At 49.0% G+C, this 16,559-nt stretch overlaps 1 protein-coding gene and 1 long non-coding RNA gene across 2 annotated transcripts in view; one reads left to right on the top strand and one right to left on the bottom strand.

Moving 5' to 3' along the window:
* KCNH4 (potassium voltage-gated channel subfamily H member 4) overlaps positions 1-13,517 on the top strand; it is a 25,299-nt gene extending 11,782 nt beyond the window's left edge. The window contains exons 6-15 of the mRNA XM_075580209.1: positions 291-498; positions 1,351-1,545; positions 1,794-1,993; positions 3,028-3,277; positions 4,745-4,959; positions 6,571-6,609; positions 8,463-8,833; positions 9,172-9,281; positions 10,780-10,850; positions 11,738-13,517. Of these exons, the coding sequence (XP_075436324.1) occupies positions 291-498; positions 1,351-1,545; positions 1,794-1,993; positions 3,028-3,277; positions 4,745-4,959; positions 6,571-6,609; positions 8,463-8,833; positions 9,172-9,281; positions 10,780-10,850; positions 11,738-12,373 (2,295 nt within the window). The 3' untranslated portion in view covers positions 12,374-13,517. The remainder of the gene's footprint in view (positions 1-290; positions 499-1,350; positions 1,546-1,793; positions 1,994-3,027; positions 3,278-4,744; positions 4,960-6,570; positions 6,610-8,462; positions 8,834-9,171; positions 9,282-10,779; positions 10,851-11,737) is intronic.
* A 634-nt stretch (positions 13,518-14,151) lies between these two features.
* On the bottom strand, positions 14,152-15,651 carry LOC142473051 (uncharacterized). Its single transcript, XR_012789971.1, has 2 exons — positions 15,407-15,651; positions 14,152-15,109 (listed from the first exon to the last, which is right to left on the bottom strand). It is a non-coding gene; the product is annotated as an uncharacterized LOC142473051 (long non-coding RNA).
* Between the last annotated feature and the right edge of the window lie 908 nt (positions 15,652-16,559).

Raw genomic sequence — 16,559 nt, 5'->3', positions numbered from 1 at the left:
CACCATAGAAAGAAGGATACTAGAACAAGAGACCATGCTCTGGAGCATGGAAGCCACATGGGGACGGACGTCCTAGCTGAAAGAGTACTCGGTTGGTAGCTGAGGTGTTGAAGGTTAATACAGTACAGGAATTCAAAGATGGTAGACACAAGGGGATGCTGGATATGAAAGGAAGCCATAGGTCTCATGGGGTGGGAGGCTTCACAGCAGATGCTGTAGAAGAATGGGCAGACAAGGTGGTCCTTATCCGCTGACTTCCTCTTTCTGCTCCCCCCTCCCCACCTCGGAAGACGTCACTGGTTCATCTGCTGAAGACAGTCCGCTTGTTGAGACTCCTGAGGTTGTTGCAGAAGCTGGACCGGTATTCTCAGTACAGCGCCATGGTGCTCACCCTGCTCATGTCAATGTTTGCCCTCCTGGCTCACTGGATGGCCTGCGTCTGGTACGTGATTGGCCGGAAGGAGATGGAGAGCAACGACCCTGTGACCTGGGACATTGGTAAGGACGACTTGGCTACCGGGCTGATTTATATCTTGCTATATTTCAACAAGGTGCAGGAGGGAAGCATATCACAGAGAAAGAGAACAGGAGGTCATGCTAGGACCTGGGGAGGGTGGAAGGCTCGGGAAATATGAAGAAGTCCTTCTAAATAGAGTGGTGGATTCACAGATAGCCCCCTAAATGTGGTTGTAAAGGTTCATAGAGCTAGGCAATGGGAAAATGTTTGGGATAAATAGAAGGCAACCCGAAAGCTCACATTGGGGTTCTGAGGTTTTACAACAAATAGGAACATGCACAGACACGGTGAAGCCAAGTGATTCTTCTCTGGCGTCACCATCTGTGTTCCTATGTTTGCGTTTACACAGCTCGATTCATCGGTGAGAAAGATATTGGATTACTAATACTCTGTATGTATATTGCTCCCGTCAAGACGCTTCCTAATTACACTTTGGAGTCCTTCGTGCAGCCTCCCCTGAGGTTGGACTCACAGCGGCCACGTTTCTGGCGCTTTGGCCTACAAGGCAACGTCCGTAATGAACAGGAGATGTGTTTGGAGGTTGGAATTCAATTCACAGGATGGGGTTTTCCTTCCTCTTCCAGCTTTTTGTTTGAAGCTCTTCTCGTACACGACCCGGGTCTCGGGGAACGCCAAAGGTTTTAGCCAAAACTGGAAGTGTTTGAGGGGGATCCCATGAAAATATATGGGGACGAATCATTTATTGTAGAGGTGGGAGCCCATGAGCATAAATCATTGTGGCCACGTATGAAAGCCTTGGTCATTTTGTTGAGTGGACTTGATGCCCACTTAGTTCATCCCCAATGCTATCTCCAGCTCCCATTTCTCTACAGGTTGGCTCCATGAACTTGGCAAGAGGTTGGAAGCCCCGTATATAAATAACTCAGTTGGCGGCCCCTCTGTTCGTAGTGTTTATATCGCGTCCCTCTACTTCACCCTCAGCAGCCTGACCAGCGTGGGCTTCGGTAACGTCTGCGCTAACACGGACGCTGAAAAGATCTTCTCCATCTGCACCATGCTGATAGGAGGTGGGTGTTTTGGTACTGGATGTATCGCGGGACCAGTTGACCCAGTCGCCTTGCCGTCCCAGTCCGACTGGTGATACCTAACCATTTTCTATTGTTTCATAGCCAGTTATATTTTCTGGGACTTTCAAAAGTCGGCCACCCGACTTTAGAGGCTGCCCAGTCTCGGTGTTACTCGGTAGGGGAAAGGGCAGACTCCTTGGACTGTGTGACCTCCCTGTATCATTTATCTCGCTGCCTCCCCTCCTCAGCCCTGATGCACGCCGTGGTTTTCGGGAACGTGACGGCCATCATCCAGCGCATGTACTCCCGCCGCTCTCTGTACCACACGCGCATGAAGGACCTCAAGGACTTCATCCGTGTCCATCGCCTGCCCCAGCAGCTCAAGCAGCGCATGTTAGAGTACTTCCAGACAACGTGGTCCGTCAACAATGGCATCGATGCCAATGAGGTGAGTGGTGCTTGGACAAAAAAAACACCCTCTTCACCAGGGATACTCCCAAATACGTGACTGAAACGTGCGGGTCGTCTACTTTATCCCCGATATACAAGTTCCCTCAACCCAGTACAACTCAACGGAACATGAATAGGTCTTCACGCTTTCTCCTCTCAGCTGTACAGCCAGTTTTAATAGATACATGACATAAAAATATAGGTATGGTTGGAGGCTATGTCCAGATGTGGACAGACCCTCCCTGCCCGGCTTCTAGGGCGATTACATCGTTGTCTTATACCGTATACGGCTTCTCCGCACGGGTTACCGTGACTCAGGGCGCTGGATTCAGGCGGCGGGGGCGATGAGGTAGCGAGGTTGTAGAATAATGGTCGCCAGGAACTCTTGTAGCACACCTCTCATTTATTCGTGTCTCCATGGTCCGGGACCGCTCACACACACGTCAACAACGAATACAGTTCTTCCGTCAGTGCCCGATCTCACCACTCAGATGGAGGTACATTGACTTAGTTGCTCTGTTTTGGAAAACGCCACTTCCATTACAGACTGATGAGGAATATTAGCGCCGATCCACGGTCAGAGCTGACCTGCCGGCACCCGGGAGCCATCTTTTCTGATGCCCCCTATGGCGTGCTATATTCCTTTTTATTACTTATTCAGGATTCCATTCTTTCTTTGAGGGATCTTAACTTAACGGGTGCTGCCCCCTATCTGCAACATAATAAACAGGGGGGACCTGGTCTATACTATTACTTTAGAAACATTACTGATCTACTCTCCCCGAGGCTCCTCTCCTCTTGTCATCCTGGAACCTAACTTTCTAGAATAGTCCCTGCTCCTTAAATATCCCTGCATCACGCCTGGATCCCCATAGCAACTGAGGGTGGGACCCACATACAACAGCCATGTTAGTAACCCTTTAAGAAGGGTGTTACACTTGTGTTGTTGGGAGAGGACACGGGTGGTCCCATTCGGAAGGTAAAGGACCACCCGCAGCGATCCCGCCACCTCCTTTGTCTCTCCTCTTCCAGCTGCTGAAGGATTTCCCAGACGAGCTTCGGGCCGACATCGCCATGCACCTGAACAAGGACATCCTGCAGCTCCCCGTGTTCGAGTCCGGCAGCCGTGGCTGTCTGCGTGCCCTCTCCCTGCACATCAAGACCTCCTTCTGCGCCCCGGGGGAGTACCTCCTGCGGCAGGGTGATGCTCTGCAAGCCAACTACTTTGTGTGCTCTGGCTCTCTAGAAGTTCTGAAAGATAACATGGTGCTGGCCATTCTTGGTAAGAGCTTGGACCCTTCCTACCTTCTGTTCATTGATACACACCTACAGTATGTATGGATGTCACACAAGTGTCCACCTATTTTTTAATCCATAACTTGTATATTTAGGGTTCCCTTTGCTGAACCCAACACCTGGCGCTCTCTAACCGCTGTACAAATTCACTGGCACATTCACAGACACCCTTCTACTCACCGATACACCTGCACGTTACACACACATTACCTGTTACGGACGCGTACGTCGCTGTGTACTGTCCAGGAGACAGACCCCCCGCTAGGCAGAGGTGGAGAGTAGAGAGCGACCCGTACCTGGGATCCGAATCCTGAAGAGTAGAATGGTGAGGTCCGGATCCGATGGTCAGGGCTGGAGAAGGCAGAGTAGTAGAGGTCACTGTTCCGTGGTCAGGGCAGGAGAAGGTAGGATGATCGAGGTCACTGTTCCGTGGTCAGGGCAGCAGAAGGTAGGATGATCGAGGTCACTGTTCCGAGGTCAGGGCTGGAGAAGGCAGAGAAGTAGAGGTCACTGTTCCGATGGTCAGGGCTGGAGAAGGCAGAGTAATAGGGGTCACAGTTCCGTGGTTGGGGCAGGGGAAGGTAGGATGATCGAGGTCACTGGTCCAAGGTCAGGGCTGGAGAAGGCAGAGAAGTAGAGGTCACTGTTCCTATGGTCAGGGCTGGAGAAGGCAGAGTAATAGGGGTCACAGTTCCGTGGTCGGGGCAGGGGAAGGTAGGATGATCGAGGTCACTGGTCCAAGGTCAGGGCTGGAGAAGGCAGAGAAGTAGAGGTCACTGTTCTGATGGTCCGGGCTGGAGAAGGCAGAGTAGTAGAGGTCACTGTTTCGGGGTCAGGGCTGGAGAAGGCAGAGAAGTAGAGGTCACTGTTCCGATGGTCAGGGCTGGAGAAGGCAAAGTAGTAGAGGTCACTGTTTCGGGGTCAAGGCTGGAGAAGGCAGAGAAGTAGAGGTCACTGTTATGAGATCAGGGCTGGAGAAGGCAGAGTAGTAGAGGTCACTGTTTCGGGGTCAGGGTTGGAGAAGGCAGAGAAATAGGGGTCACAATTCCGAGGTCAGGGCTGGAGAAGGCAGAGAAGTAGGGGTCACAGTTCCTAGGTCAGGGCAGGAGAAGTTAGGATGATTGAGGTCACAGTTCAGAGGTCAGGGCTGGAGAAAACAGGTTGGTCATGGTCACAACCTGGGGTCGGCAGCAGGAAGGAACAAGGCAGGCAGGATAAGGTTACAGAAGGAGTCCATAGAAACAGAACCTTCCACAGGCAAGCAAGAGAGGGTAATGAATCCTTAGAAAGGGAGCAGACAGGTGCAGGCAATTGCTTCAGAAGGAGGCTGACCTCCTGCCTCGGTGGCCATGTTGGTAGGGGCAGATGTCCTGCTTCGGCGGCCATATTGGGAGATCCTTATATTACCACAACCGAGACACCCAAAGACCCATCATGTGTTTCTCTGCTGCAGGGAAAGGTGACCTGATTGGCGCAGACCTGTCCAGCAAAGATCAGGTGATCAAAACCAACGCTGACGTCAAGGCCCTGACCTACTGTGACCTGCAGTATCTGAGCCTGCGGGGGCTTCTGGAGGTGCTGGAGCTGTACCCCGAATACTCCAGCAAATTTATGTCCGACATCCACAGCGACCTGACCTTCAACCTGCGCGAGGGCAGCGAGACTGACGTAAGAGCGCCTTATGTGATGTCATCTTTCCCTCTATTAGACGGTGTCACTTCTGAGTCACCTCCTAGTAGACCAATGGTTCCCAATCTTGGTTTTCATATGGAAACCCCAAACTGCCCCAGTTGGTCTTTGTGACTCTTTCTCTGACCTACTGCGTCCCTCTTTCGCTCTCTGCCCGCCATTGTGATTGCAACTTTCGGTATCGCCCATCATGTATTTTCCTCACTAACTCTCAACACCCCTTGCCCCCCCCCCCAAAAAAAGTTGCGAAGCTGGTTCTCCCAACATTGCAATAGCCATTATCCAATAACGGACCCCAGCGTCTTTAAGAAATGTCGCAAAAGCCATCAAGCTTAGTATAGATCGTGTCAGTTTTGTTGGCGCCCGGGGTGGGATCGAGACCATGGCTTCCTGGTGAAATTGGCCAATTTCAAACACTTGTCTGGAAAAAAAAAAGACCTTTGGCCTTATTGACTAAGCAGTGCTATTCCATAAGACGGTTTCCGGCGCTGGAAAGACACCTTGCAGCCCACTCAAGTTAATTGGCCCTAGGGGTCTGCCAGTGCTGGTCGTCTTATGGCATAATACTGCTTAGTAAAATATTGGCCCATATACACACGTTTTGGACCGATCCACTAATCCCCTGACATTTGCGGGACACCTTTTGCCTCCGGTTCTGGCAGATTTTTTTTTTCTCTCTCGGGCGAAACTCCATAATGGAGAAAAATGTCGGTGTCGGGCAAGGAGAAAATGAGAAGTTGGCTTTTAGTTACATTAGAAAAGAGGCGTCTAAGAATGGATATAATGATAACTATATACAAATATATTCGGGGACAATACAAGGAGCTTTCAAAAGAACTATTTATCCCACGGGCAGTACTAAGAACTCGGGGCCATCCCTTAAGGTCGGAGGAAAGGAGATTTCACCAGCAACAGAGGAAAGGGTTCTTTACAGTAAGGGCAGTTACAGTGTGGGGTTCATTACCCATGGAGACTGTGATGGCAGATACAGTGGATATGTTTAAGAAAAGGTTGGACCTCTTTTTAGAAAGGAAAGGTATACAGGGATATATACCAAATAAGTAAACATGGGAAGGACGTTGATCCAGGGAGTAATCTGATTACTGGGGTCAAGAAGGAATTTATTTTTTCCCCTTAGGAGATATCATTGAATGATATGTTACTGGGGTTGTGTGTTTGCTTTCCTCTGGATCAATATACTGTAAGTATAGATATAGGATAAAGTATCTGTCATCTGAATTTAGCGTAGGTTGAACTTGATGAACGTACGTCTTTTTTTCAACCTCATCTACTATGTAACTTTTGTAAAAAAAAACAAAAAAACAAATTGACCACATTCTCTGCGGTTTTGGGCGCCAATTATCTCGAAACGTTCGTGTGGATATTCAAGATACGAGCTGACGCGGGGGGGGGGGGAGGGTGGCGACACGGCATCGGAATGACAACACACTGGGGATAGACCAATCAAATGCCAGCCACGGGTGAGGCCCAAACGGATCGGCACTTCCCACCTGAACATCTGCAGGGGGTCTTACTTTTATCTTAGCTGCGTTATAAGCCACTAATCCATTGCGTCTCCTTTATTCTCAGGGCTGCTACAGGTTCTCCCGATCCCCGCGTCTGTCCCAGGTAAATGATCTTGTATTTCCCTCTCTAACCTCCGGTGAGATTAGGGCGCTCGTGATGTGAGGAGAGGGCCTTTTTGCCTTTTTTTGTGGGGGGTTTTGGGACAGGAAAAGAGGGGGGGGGGAAATAACGAACACAGATGCATCGTTTTACACATCCCTTAGTATTTCCCTACTATGTGCGTCTCTATAAGTCCTCCTGAACTCCTCCTATTGCTCCATATAAACCGCACCCTATAACTTCACCTACTGCTCCATATAACCCCTCCCTATAACTCCTCCTATTACCCCATATAACCCCTCCCTATAACTCCTCCTATTACCCCATATAACCCCTCCCTATAACTCCTCCTATTGCCCCATATAACCCCTCCCTATAACTCCTCCTATTACCCCATATAACCCCTCCCTATAACTCCTCCTATTGCCCCATATAACTCCTCCTATTACCCCATATAACATGTCCCTATAACTCCTCCTATTGCCCCATATAACCCCTCCCTATAACTCCTCCTATTACCCCATATAACCCCTCCCTATAACTCCTCCCATTACCCCATATAACCCCTCCCTATAACTCCTCCCATTACCCCATATACCCGCTCCCTATAACTCCTCCTATCCCCATATAACCTCTCCCTATAACTCCTCCTATTACCCCATATAACCCCCTCCCTATAACTCCTATTACCCCACATAACACCTCCCTATAACTGCTCCTGTTACCCCATATAACACCTCCCTATAACTGCTCCTGTTACCCCATATAACATTACTCAATATAACCCCTCCTTATAACTCCTCCTATTGCCCCATATAACCCCTTCCTATAACTCCTCCTATTGCTCCATATAATCCCTCCCTATAACTCCTCCTATTGCCCCATATAACTCCTCCTATTACTCTATATAACTCCTCCCTATAACTCCTCCTATTGCTCAATATAACCCCTCCCTATAACTGCTCCTGTTACCCCATATAGCATTACTCCATATATACCCTCCCTATAGCTCCTCCTATTGCCCCATATAACCCCTACTTATAACCCCTCCTTATAACTCCTCCTATTGCTCCATATAATCCCTCCCTATAACTCCTCCTATTGCCCCATATAACCCCTCCTTATAACTCCTTCTATAGCTCCATATAACCCCTCCCTATAACTCCTCCTATTACCCCATATAACCCCTCCCTATAACTCCTCCTATTACCCATATAACCCCTCCCTATAACTCCTCATATTACCCCATATACCCCCTCCCTACAACTCCTCCTATTACTCCATATAACCCCTCCCTACAACTCCTCCTATTAATCCATATAACCGCTCCCTATAACTCCTCCTATTACCCCCATATACCCCTTCCTATAACTCTTCCTATTACTCCATATAACCCCTCCCTACAACTCCTCCTATTACTCCATATAACCTCTCCCTATAACTCCTTCTATTGCCCCATATATCCCCTCCCTATAACTCCTCCTATTACCCCATATAACCCCTCCCTATAACTCCTCCTATTACCCCATATAACCTCTCCCTACAACTCCTCCTATTACCCCGTGTAACCTCTCCCTACAACTCCTCCTATTACTCCATATAACCCCTCCCTACAACCCCTCCCTCAATCCTCCAATCACAAGTGGACACATGATGTAAATAGGTACCAAGTACCTAGCACACACTGGAGCTCAGACGCAGAAAGAGAATGTGTCCAGAGAAATCCATCACTGCCTGACTACTTAGGCTTGGAGAACGCAAGATGGTCGGATGGTCTACTCAACACATGTTGCTCATATAATTGCCCTGGAGAAGACCAGTCTTCAGAGCTTTTATAAATGTACTGTATGTTTTAGCCCCGACCAGAATCCGGTGCCACGCCCAACAAAAAGCTAGCCTCCATCTTGGAAGACACAGACGAAGCCGACGACTTCTTCCGCCATTCGCCGGCCACCATGACGCGCCGGAAGCTGATGCTGCCCAACCTCAACAGCCCGGTCCGGCGCGGCTCCCTCAGCAGCCTCCTCGGCGACGACCTGCGCCAATTTTCCGCCTTCCGGCGCACCTGCCGCTCCCCGGCCCGTGGCAGCCGCGGCCGGAGCCCCTCCCCGCACTCTCAGAAGAGCGAGAGAGGGTCCGACGCCGACAGCGTCGCCGAGTCCCACAAGCCCGCCAAGCTCCTCATGCCGGCTGTCGGCACGTACGGTCCGCCGGATCTCAGCCCCCGGTGAGTTCCACCAAAAGGTCCTAACCCCCTCATCTCGCTGTGGGGATTTCTGTAATGGCGCACGTGAGAGTTTTGATATTGACCAATCAGACTGCAGCATTCAGTTGAGCCAAGGAGCTTTCAAGAATGGAGCGCTGTGATTGGCTCAGTCTGTTGAATGAGCCTTATGGTGTTGTATGGCTTAGCATGACTTAGTAACCATGGCTCTTAGATCCTGCAGACTCTGCAATGAACTGGTTGGCTCCATATACATCAAAATATTAATAATAGTATTTATCCATTGGGCAAGGGGTTATGTACTATCATAATGGTGGTTCCCTTCCCAACTTCCTCCCCAGAGTGGTGGATGGGATTGAAGACAGTGGAGATGTCTCCGAAAGCCATGCCTTCCATTTCAACATGGACAACCCAAGGGCCAGGTCCCCAGTCCGACAGCCGTCAGGCCCAGGTAACATTGAAGATCGTGAAGCATTATAAAATCACTAAGCTGACTCATACATATGTTCCTAATTGAAAGGGGGGGGGAAACGTCAGCTCAAACTCGTCCGAGGTGATCATATCAGTGTCAAATACACCCCCAAAATAAATATACAGCTCAACCCCCTTATAACGCTGTGCTTGGGATCCAAAGAATCACATCGCGCCATAAGTGGATCGCGTTAGAAATAATGTACAATTGTATGCATTGTACAATAAAGTATTTAAGACACCAATAACCGTGTTGTAAAGTATTCGTAAATAAGAAAATTGGGAGCCACGCTCACATCGCGCTATAAGTGGATCCGCGTTGTAGCGGATCGCGTTATAACGGGGTTGAGCTGTATTACTACAAAAAAGGTCCATGCAATGAAAAAAAGGGGAATGGATTGAAAAAGTGGTGCTAAACGTTCTCCAAAATGGCGCTGGATTCCATTCATATATGGTCTTTAGTGATCTTAAAGCTGCAGACCAAGCAATATCCTACATGTGTGTTTTATTTTTAATAAATCTGTTCTGTACGGTGAAAAAATAATTGTAGTATTTTGTTGGGGAAAAAAAGCTATTTTTAATGTAATCTAATGTGACAAGCATTTTTGTGTCTATACCAACCATTTACAAAGTCACATCCCCTTCCTCTTCTGAAGCAGGCTCTGGCACACCACTTATTGAGTCCTGCCCTCCCTCTAGCAGTGCACCAATTGTATCGAGTGACCGCCTGGTCACATGACCTTCCCCACAGAACTTTGCATCTTTGGTCCTCTTCTGCTGCACTGACGGCCATTTAGTTTTCCAAGGTGGTCTTCTGGATGCGCTGCTCCTCAATAGAAAGAACAGAATAGCAAAGACATGGCGTCCAATTGTGTATTGATCGTGTAAAATATCACACAGGAACGCAAATTCACTCACACTCTTCCCAGTTAAAAACAAGCAGTGATTGCCATAAGGGTGAGTGCCTCTCACCCACCCCGGACCGGTCCTTCTATACGCTCAGACGGGAGGTCAGCGTGCACGCTGTGTATCGTTGACGCTACATACAAAGGAAGAGTAACATCTTGAGTGTGACTCGCTTATCTGAGTAACTGGATCTTCCCAGTTTGGGTTGCATTGAGTGGGGTAAGTGGGTTAACGGGCAATGGATCTCGACCACGGGTGGACCAACTCCAGTCCTCAAGGGTCACCAAGAGCTCAGGCATTAGGGATATCCTGGCTTCAGCACAGGTGGGTCAGTCGTTGACTGAGCCACTGATTGACTCTCCCCGGGTGCTGAAGCCAGGATGTCCTTAAAAGTTGACCTCTTGGTGGCCTTTGAGGACTGGACTTGGCCCAACTCTGGTCGAGAGCAAAGTAGTTGGCGCTGATCCTTTCTGCAGGATGTCAAGTGTCCGCCCACCTTGATCTACTCCCCGTTGAGCCTGCATTGGGTTGAAGGACATCACTCATCTCTCCCTGTTCTCTCGCTCTCTCAGGTATGGTGAATCCAATCTTGGCGGTGGAGGCCGAGGAAATCAAACACAACATTTGCCGGCTAAACCAAGAGGTAAGATGCTGAGGGCCACCAAGGGCTAAGAAATACCACCCGTGGCATCTGTAAGCTTATCCCCCAAGCAAGGGTGAAATGCCCCTGATGTTAGATAATAATATATTAGGTTTGTCAGCATATTTTATCTATCCATCTCCTATGTAGGTATAGGGAGCAGTTATATGGGGTAATGAGAGGAGTTATAGGGAGCAGTTATATGGGGTAATAAGAGGAGTTATAGGGAGCAGTTATATGGGGTAATAGGAGGAGTTATAGGGAGGGGATATATGGGGTAATAGGAAGAGTTATAGGGAGGGGTTGTATGGTGCAATAGGAGGTGTTATATGGAGAGGTGATATGGGGCAATAGGAGGAGTTATAGGGAGATGTTATATGGGGTAATAGGAGGAGTTATATGGGTTAATAGGAGGAGTTATAGGGAGGGGTTATATGGGGCAATAGGAGGAGTTATACTGTGAGGTTATATGGAGGAGTTATGGGGAGGGGTATATGGTGAAAAAGGAGAAATTATAGGGAGCGGTTATATTGGGCAATAAGAGGAGTTATAAGGAGCAGTTATATGGGGCAATAGGAGGAGTTATATGGGGAAATAGGAGGAGTATTAGGGAGCGGTTATATGGGGTGATATGAAGAGTTATAGGGAGGGTTATATGGAGCAATAGGAGGAGTTTTAGGGATGAGTTATATGGGGCACTAGGGGGAGTTATAGGGGGTCATTGGAGGAGTTATAGGAAGGGGTTATATAGAGTATAATAATGCAATAGGAGGACTTAAGGAGAATATATACAGGTAAAGGAGTTGAACAGCGCTCTGAATAAAGCAATGGGAGATGTTCCAGCTCATCGCTGACCGCTCTCTCCCCTCTCTCATGTTCTATCCCAAAAGATAAACGGTCTAAACCAAGAAGTCTCGCAGCTCAGCAAAGAGCTCCAGCACATGATGCGGTTACTGCAAGCATTACTGGCAGCCCAGCAGTACAACCCTACTTTGTCTTGTCCCTACGCTTTCCAAGTGGTCTCCACCCCACCGGCAGCTCATGTCAACCGGAATGAACAAGAGCCGAGGGCCAGCTACACCATGCCGCCATCTCTGCATCTGGTGCAGGAGGCCGCAATGCCCAGGACGCTTGGACACCCGTCTCTGGCTTCCGACCTGACCTTCAACCCAGTCCACTGCACCAGGACTTCTCCAGACGCATGCCCGAGGTCAGCAGACACAGAAGCCTTCCGTCCGGCCAGGGACTGCTACTACATCCCCTCGAACACCATGTGTTCTTCTGGGACTCCGTTGTTGTCTCGTGGAGAGACGGAGAGGGAACGGTTACTACAGCCCACCGTAGAGGTCCCTCCCAGCCCACAGACTTCCAACTACGGTTCTCCGGTCTCCGAACATCCTGCGATGAGCCACCCGGCTCATGCTATGACCTCTGTGAGTTCTGTCCAGTCCTTCACCACACATCCCACGCAGATCAACCCAGCTCCACAGCTACAATACAGACGCACCCCAGACAGCTTCCAGTAGGGACGTCAACGCAAGACTCAAATCCATGCAGGGTCAGAAGCCTAGGTAAACACTTCATGTTCTCTGCTTTTGCAGCTCCGGTGGAAGATACAGGTGCAATCATCCCCCACAAATATTTTTAAGTAAGAACAAAAAACCAAGACGCTATTAAAAAAAAAAAAATACTCAGTACCCTTCACATCTCGCTGCACATGATAGCCGTGTTATCAATGACGGAGTCTGATTTTTTTTTTTGGTGCGGACGGGGGGGAATACTTCACAACCAAACTAGATTCAAAACTAGAGATGGACGGTTTTGGGGGGCGGGGGGCAGAATTTGGATCCTCCTCGGATCGGCCGGTTTTGTTTGGTCCGTGGATTTCCAGGGGATCACTCTCAAAAATTATCAATTTTTTTTTTTTAGAAGACCGTGGTGCACTACTAGCTATCAGCTGGATTCGCTCACACTGCTAGAGCTGCGGTTTAGAAAAGCCATTTCAGAATTTTTCTTTCTTCAGAGACGGAGAGCGATCCGTTTCCGGGGGCGGATCGTTAAGAATCCGAACACGGATAAAAATCCAAAAGCGTTCAATCACAGGGTGGGCTTCTTCAGAGGTCCCGCTCCCCCCCTGAAAGAGACCCTGTCCGCTTAATTAGATAGGAACAAAGACAGGATTTAATGACCCCCTATACAATCTATATAAACGAGATTGCACAGATCTGGTCTAATAAGAAGAAAATGTATAACATCCAGATAGTATCAAGAATATTCGTCCACAAATAATAGCGCTTGCTTGTCAAACCGCAGTTATAACTGTGTAATCCCTACAGGAGCCATTTTCTTCTAACCCAGTAGAGCAGGGGTGTGCAAACTTGGGGACGCGCCCCCCCCCCCTGATTTTCCTGGAGCGCTGGCTGTTGCAGAGGCCCTGCGCTCTTCCCCAAGGCATTTAATTTAATGCCGGGGGGGATCACGTGAGGCAACTGCAACTCTCAACTTGCCGGGATTCAGAAGCGTGAAGACGCGTCGCCATGGCAACTGAGGGTGTCAAACGATGCAGCGGAACCATGTGACGTCACATGACCCGGCGTCATTTGACATCGCGGGGGTCACGGCGTGACATCACATGACCCCGCAGCGTCATTTGACACCGGAAAACAAGGTAGGGGGGGCGCGAGCACTGGGGGGAACAGGCAGGGGGGGGCGACGCCAATAGTTTGTGCACCCCTGCAGTAGCATGAGGTTACCCATGTTCTGTTCATCTTTTATTTAATCTCACCTGGCCCCAGTAACTCCGAGCCCTCAGTACGTGTTATGACTTTGTGCTTGAAGTGCTTTCAAGGTTACAATCAACAAAATAGATATCCTTTGGAGGAATTCTAGTAGTAGACAGTGGTGCACTGCTAGCTATCAGCTGGATTCGCTCACACTGCTAGAGCTGCGGTTTAGAAAAGCAGTGGTTATGTGCTCTAGGCCTGTTGGGTCAGACACCACTCCAGTCATTACGTTGGTGCCTTAGGCTTATGAACTCTATATAGTTGGTATGGAAATCGTTTCAGAAAGTGTGGGATGGGATTCATTTATATATACCTTGTAGAGTCATCAGCATATCTCCCAGTCGGGTACTTGAGGTGGGCTCATTTTTCAGGACAGGCGTGTCTACCTAATTTACAGCTCAACCCTGTTATAACACGTTCCATTACAACGCGGGTCCGCTTATAACGCGAGATACTAACGACTGGGGTTCCAGAAGTTCTCACAATGTTTATTTAGTTATTTCAAACTTTTTCCAACGCGCTGCTAACCAAGAAATCTCAGTACTAGAGCTCGTGTAGGAACTTCGGGAGGTCACCTTGTAGAGTTGCTTGCACTTCTAATAAGACACTGATGCCAAGTCCGATTCTAGATCAGAGTGGGTCTTATGTAAAAGGCAGAAGATCACAGAAACAGCGGGAGACCATGTAGACCTGCCTATTAATATAGGTATTTCAGCTCTTACAGTCTGGTCTGCTCTCCCGTATGAATATTTGTAGGGTGGGTGATAGGGAGCCAAGACTGAGCCTGTTCTTATTAATATGTACTCTTGCGGACTGGCTTAAGTCCTTTACTCTGAAGGTATATCTTTACACTGGAGGAGTTAGGTTACCATAGAAAAATACCTGCCATAGGACAAACCTCCCTCACCCTGCATTGTGTGCTCAACCAAATCCAAATGGCATTTGAGTAGTTTATAACCAGCGGGAGCAACTCAAGATGCAACCCATATCTCTAAAAGAATTTTCTTAGTACCATTCCCACCTGGATCTTGACCATCCTGAGATGTCCATTCGGTCCTGGCTTTGATGGGATGGTGGAGGTTTGATTGAGGCTGTCCGTGAAGGCACCTGCACGTGGAATAGAATTTCCAAGCGTATTGTCACTCTGGAGAAGAGTGTTATTTTGGCGCCCATGTAGGGGCTGACCCTTTAACAACCATGCTCCAAGACTGGGTGGAAATCTCAGGAAGATCAGGTCGGAAACCATATAAACAAGATGAGCTAACGACCTTTCCGATTTAGAAGCCTCGGGGATGTTTTCTGGTTACCACCAAGTGGGTTTATGCAACAGAAACCAATTTCACGCTGTGCTATAAAACCCAAACACTCAGGGGTACTGTACGTATTTTGTTGCTTCTGAGGGGGTCATCTCAATGTTGGTAGCAAATGGCTTCTGACCATCGGCATCCTGGTTAGACGTATGGGAATGGGTCTTCTGAACTGTAGAAGATATCGAAGGACACAAAGGACTCAGATCTTTTAGTCGTATCTACGTTTGCAGATAGAATGTTATACCTTGTTGCATGCTGCAATCTAAAGCAAAAACTCTATGTTGCTACCACATGATAAACTGCATGCAGAACTACGGGGGGTCCACACCCATCTCCCAACCCACTGTGTGGGCTCCAATATGACTACTCAGAGAACCCCTCTACAAGACGTGATGTGTCCCCATAGATTTTAATGGGTTGCCCTGAACAAGAAATGATGTGTCCCCATAGATTTTAATGGGGTTACCTCCCAAACATCTGGCTGATATTCGAACCTTGTCGTCCGGTTGAGAACTGCGGGTTAATGTATTATTTCGCTCGGTGGTAATGACACGGCCTTTGCAGTGGGCGAACCCCCCCCCCGGTAAATCAAACTGCCCGCTCTCCCCTTGTGATGTCACTCGATCTTCCCTACGCCTCAAGGCAACCACATTCAGATTGTCAGCTCTGCGGGGGCAGGGACTCGCCGCGCCCTGGAACATTCTGTTGGCGCTTTCTAAGGAAAGATAGTGAGAAAGGCGTCACTGTTACTATAGCGCCAGTCTCCCCGATCCCCAATATAACCCATATCCCCCACCCCCCGATTCAATTCATTTTCCTGCAAACATTTGCTTAAAATGCAACATCTGGAGTCCTTGAATCAATTAACACCACTAGGACAATAGAGGTACTTAAAGAGGTGCGGCCATCTTTAAATCTCCCAAGCATTTAAAGTGCCCTTTCAGCCGAAGGTGGAAGAATTGGATCTATTTTATTAGCAACTGTACATTGTTTCATGGAATAGGGCAGGGTGGGGGGGGGGGGGGCTCAACTCCAGTTCTCAAGACCCCACCCTCCCCAACAGGTCAGGTTTGCAGGATATCCCTGCTTCAGCACAGGGGGCTCAATCAGACCTTGCTTCAGCACAGGTGTCTCAATCAGTCCTTGCCTCAATCAGTCCTTGCTTCAGCACCGGTGGCCCCATCAGTCCCTGCTTCAGCACAAGTGGCTCCACCAGTGCTGAAGCAGGGATATCCTCCAAACCTGGCCTGTTGGGGGGGGGGGGGGGCAGGCATGAGGACTGCAGTAGAACACCCCCTGGGATAGGGGACTGGTCCTTTTTATAGGTGAACGAAATAAAACGCCAGTGAAAGGGTTAACCCCCCCAGCCACCACCCCCCCCCCCCGATGCCCTGCGCGGCGAACGTGAATGTAACATTGAACGGCGTGCCTCTTACTCATCAGCATGTGCTTTTATATTAAAAAAAACTCCTGACGCTGTATATCGAAGGCGAAATAAAAAGGTCTATTTTTACACTGAAAAGGCGAGGAGGGTTTCTTTGCTGTCACCCAGCGAGTGAAGTGGAAATGTTTCCACCTTGGTGTCGTGCGGCGGAGCCTCGGGGATATTTGGCCGGCTC

This window comes from Ascaphus truei, chromosome 23 (assembly GCF_040206685.1).
Source record: "Ascaphus truei isolate aAscTru1 chromosome 23, aAscTru1.hap1, whole genome shotgun sequence".
Classification (NCBI taxonomy): domain Eukaryota; kingdom Metazoa; phylum Chordata; class Amphibia; order Anura; family Ascaphidae; genus Ascaphus; species Ascaphus truei.
The sequence above is the reverse complement of the archived record's forward strand: the minus strand, read 5'-3'. Positions and strand labels throughout refer to the sequence as shown.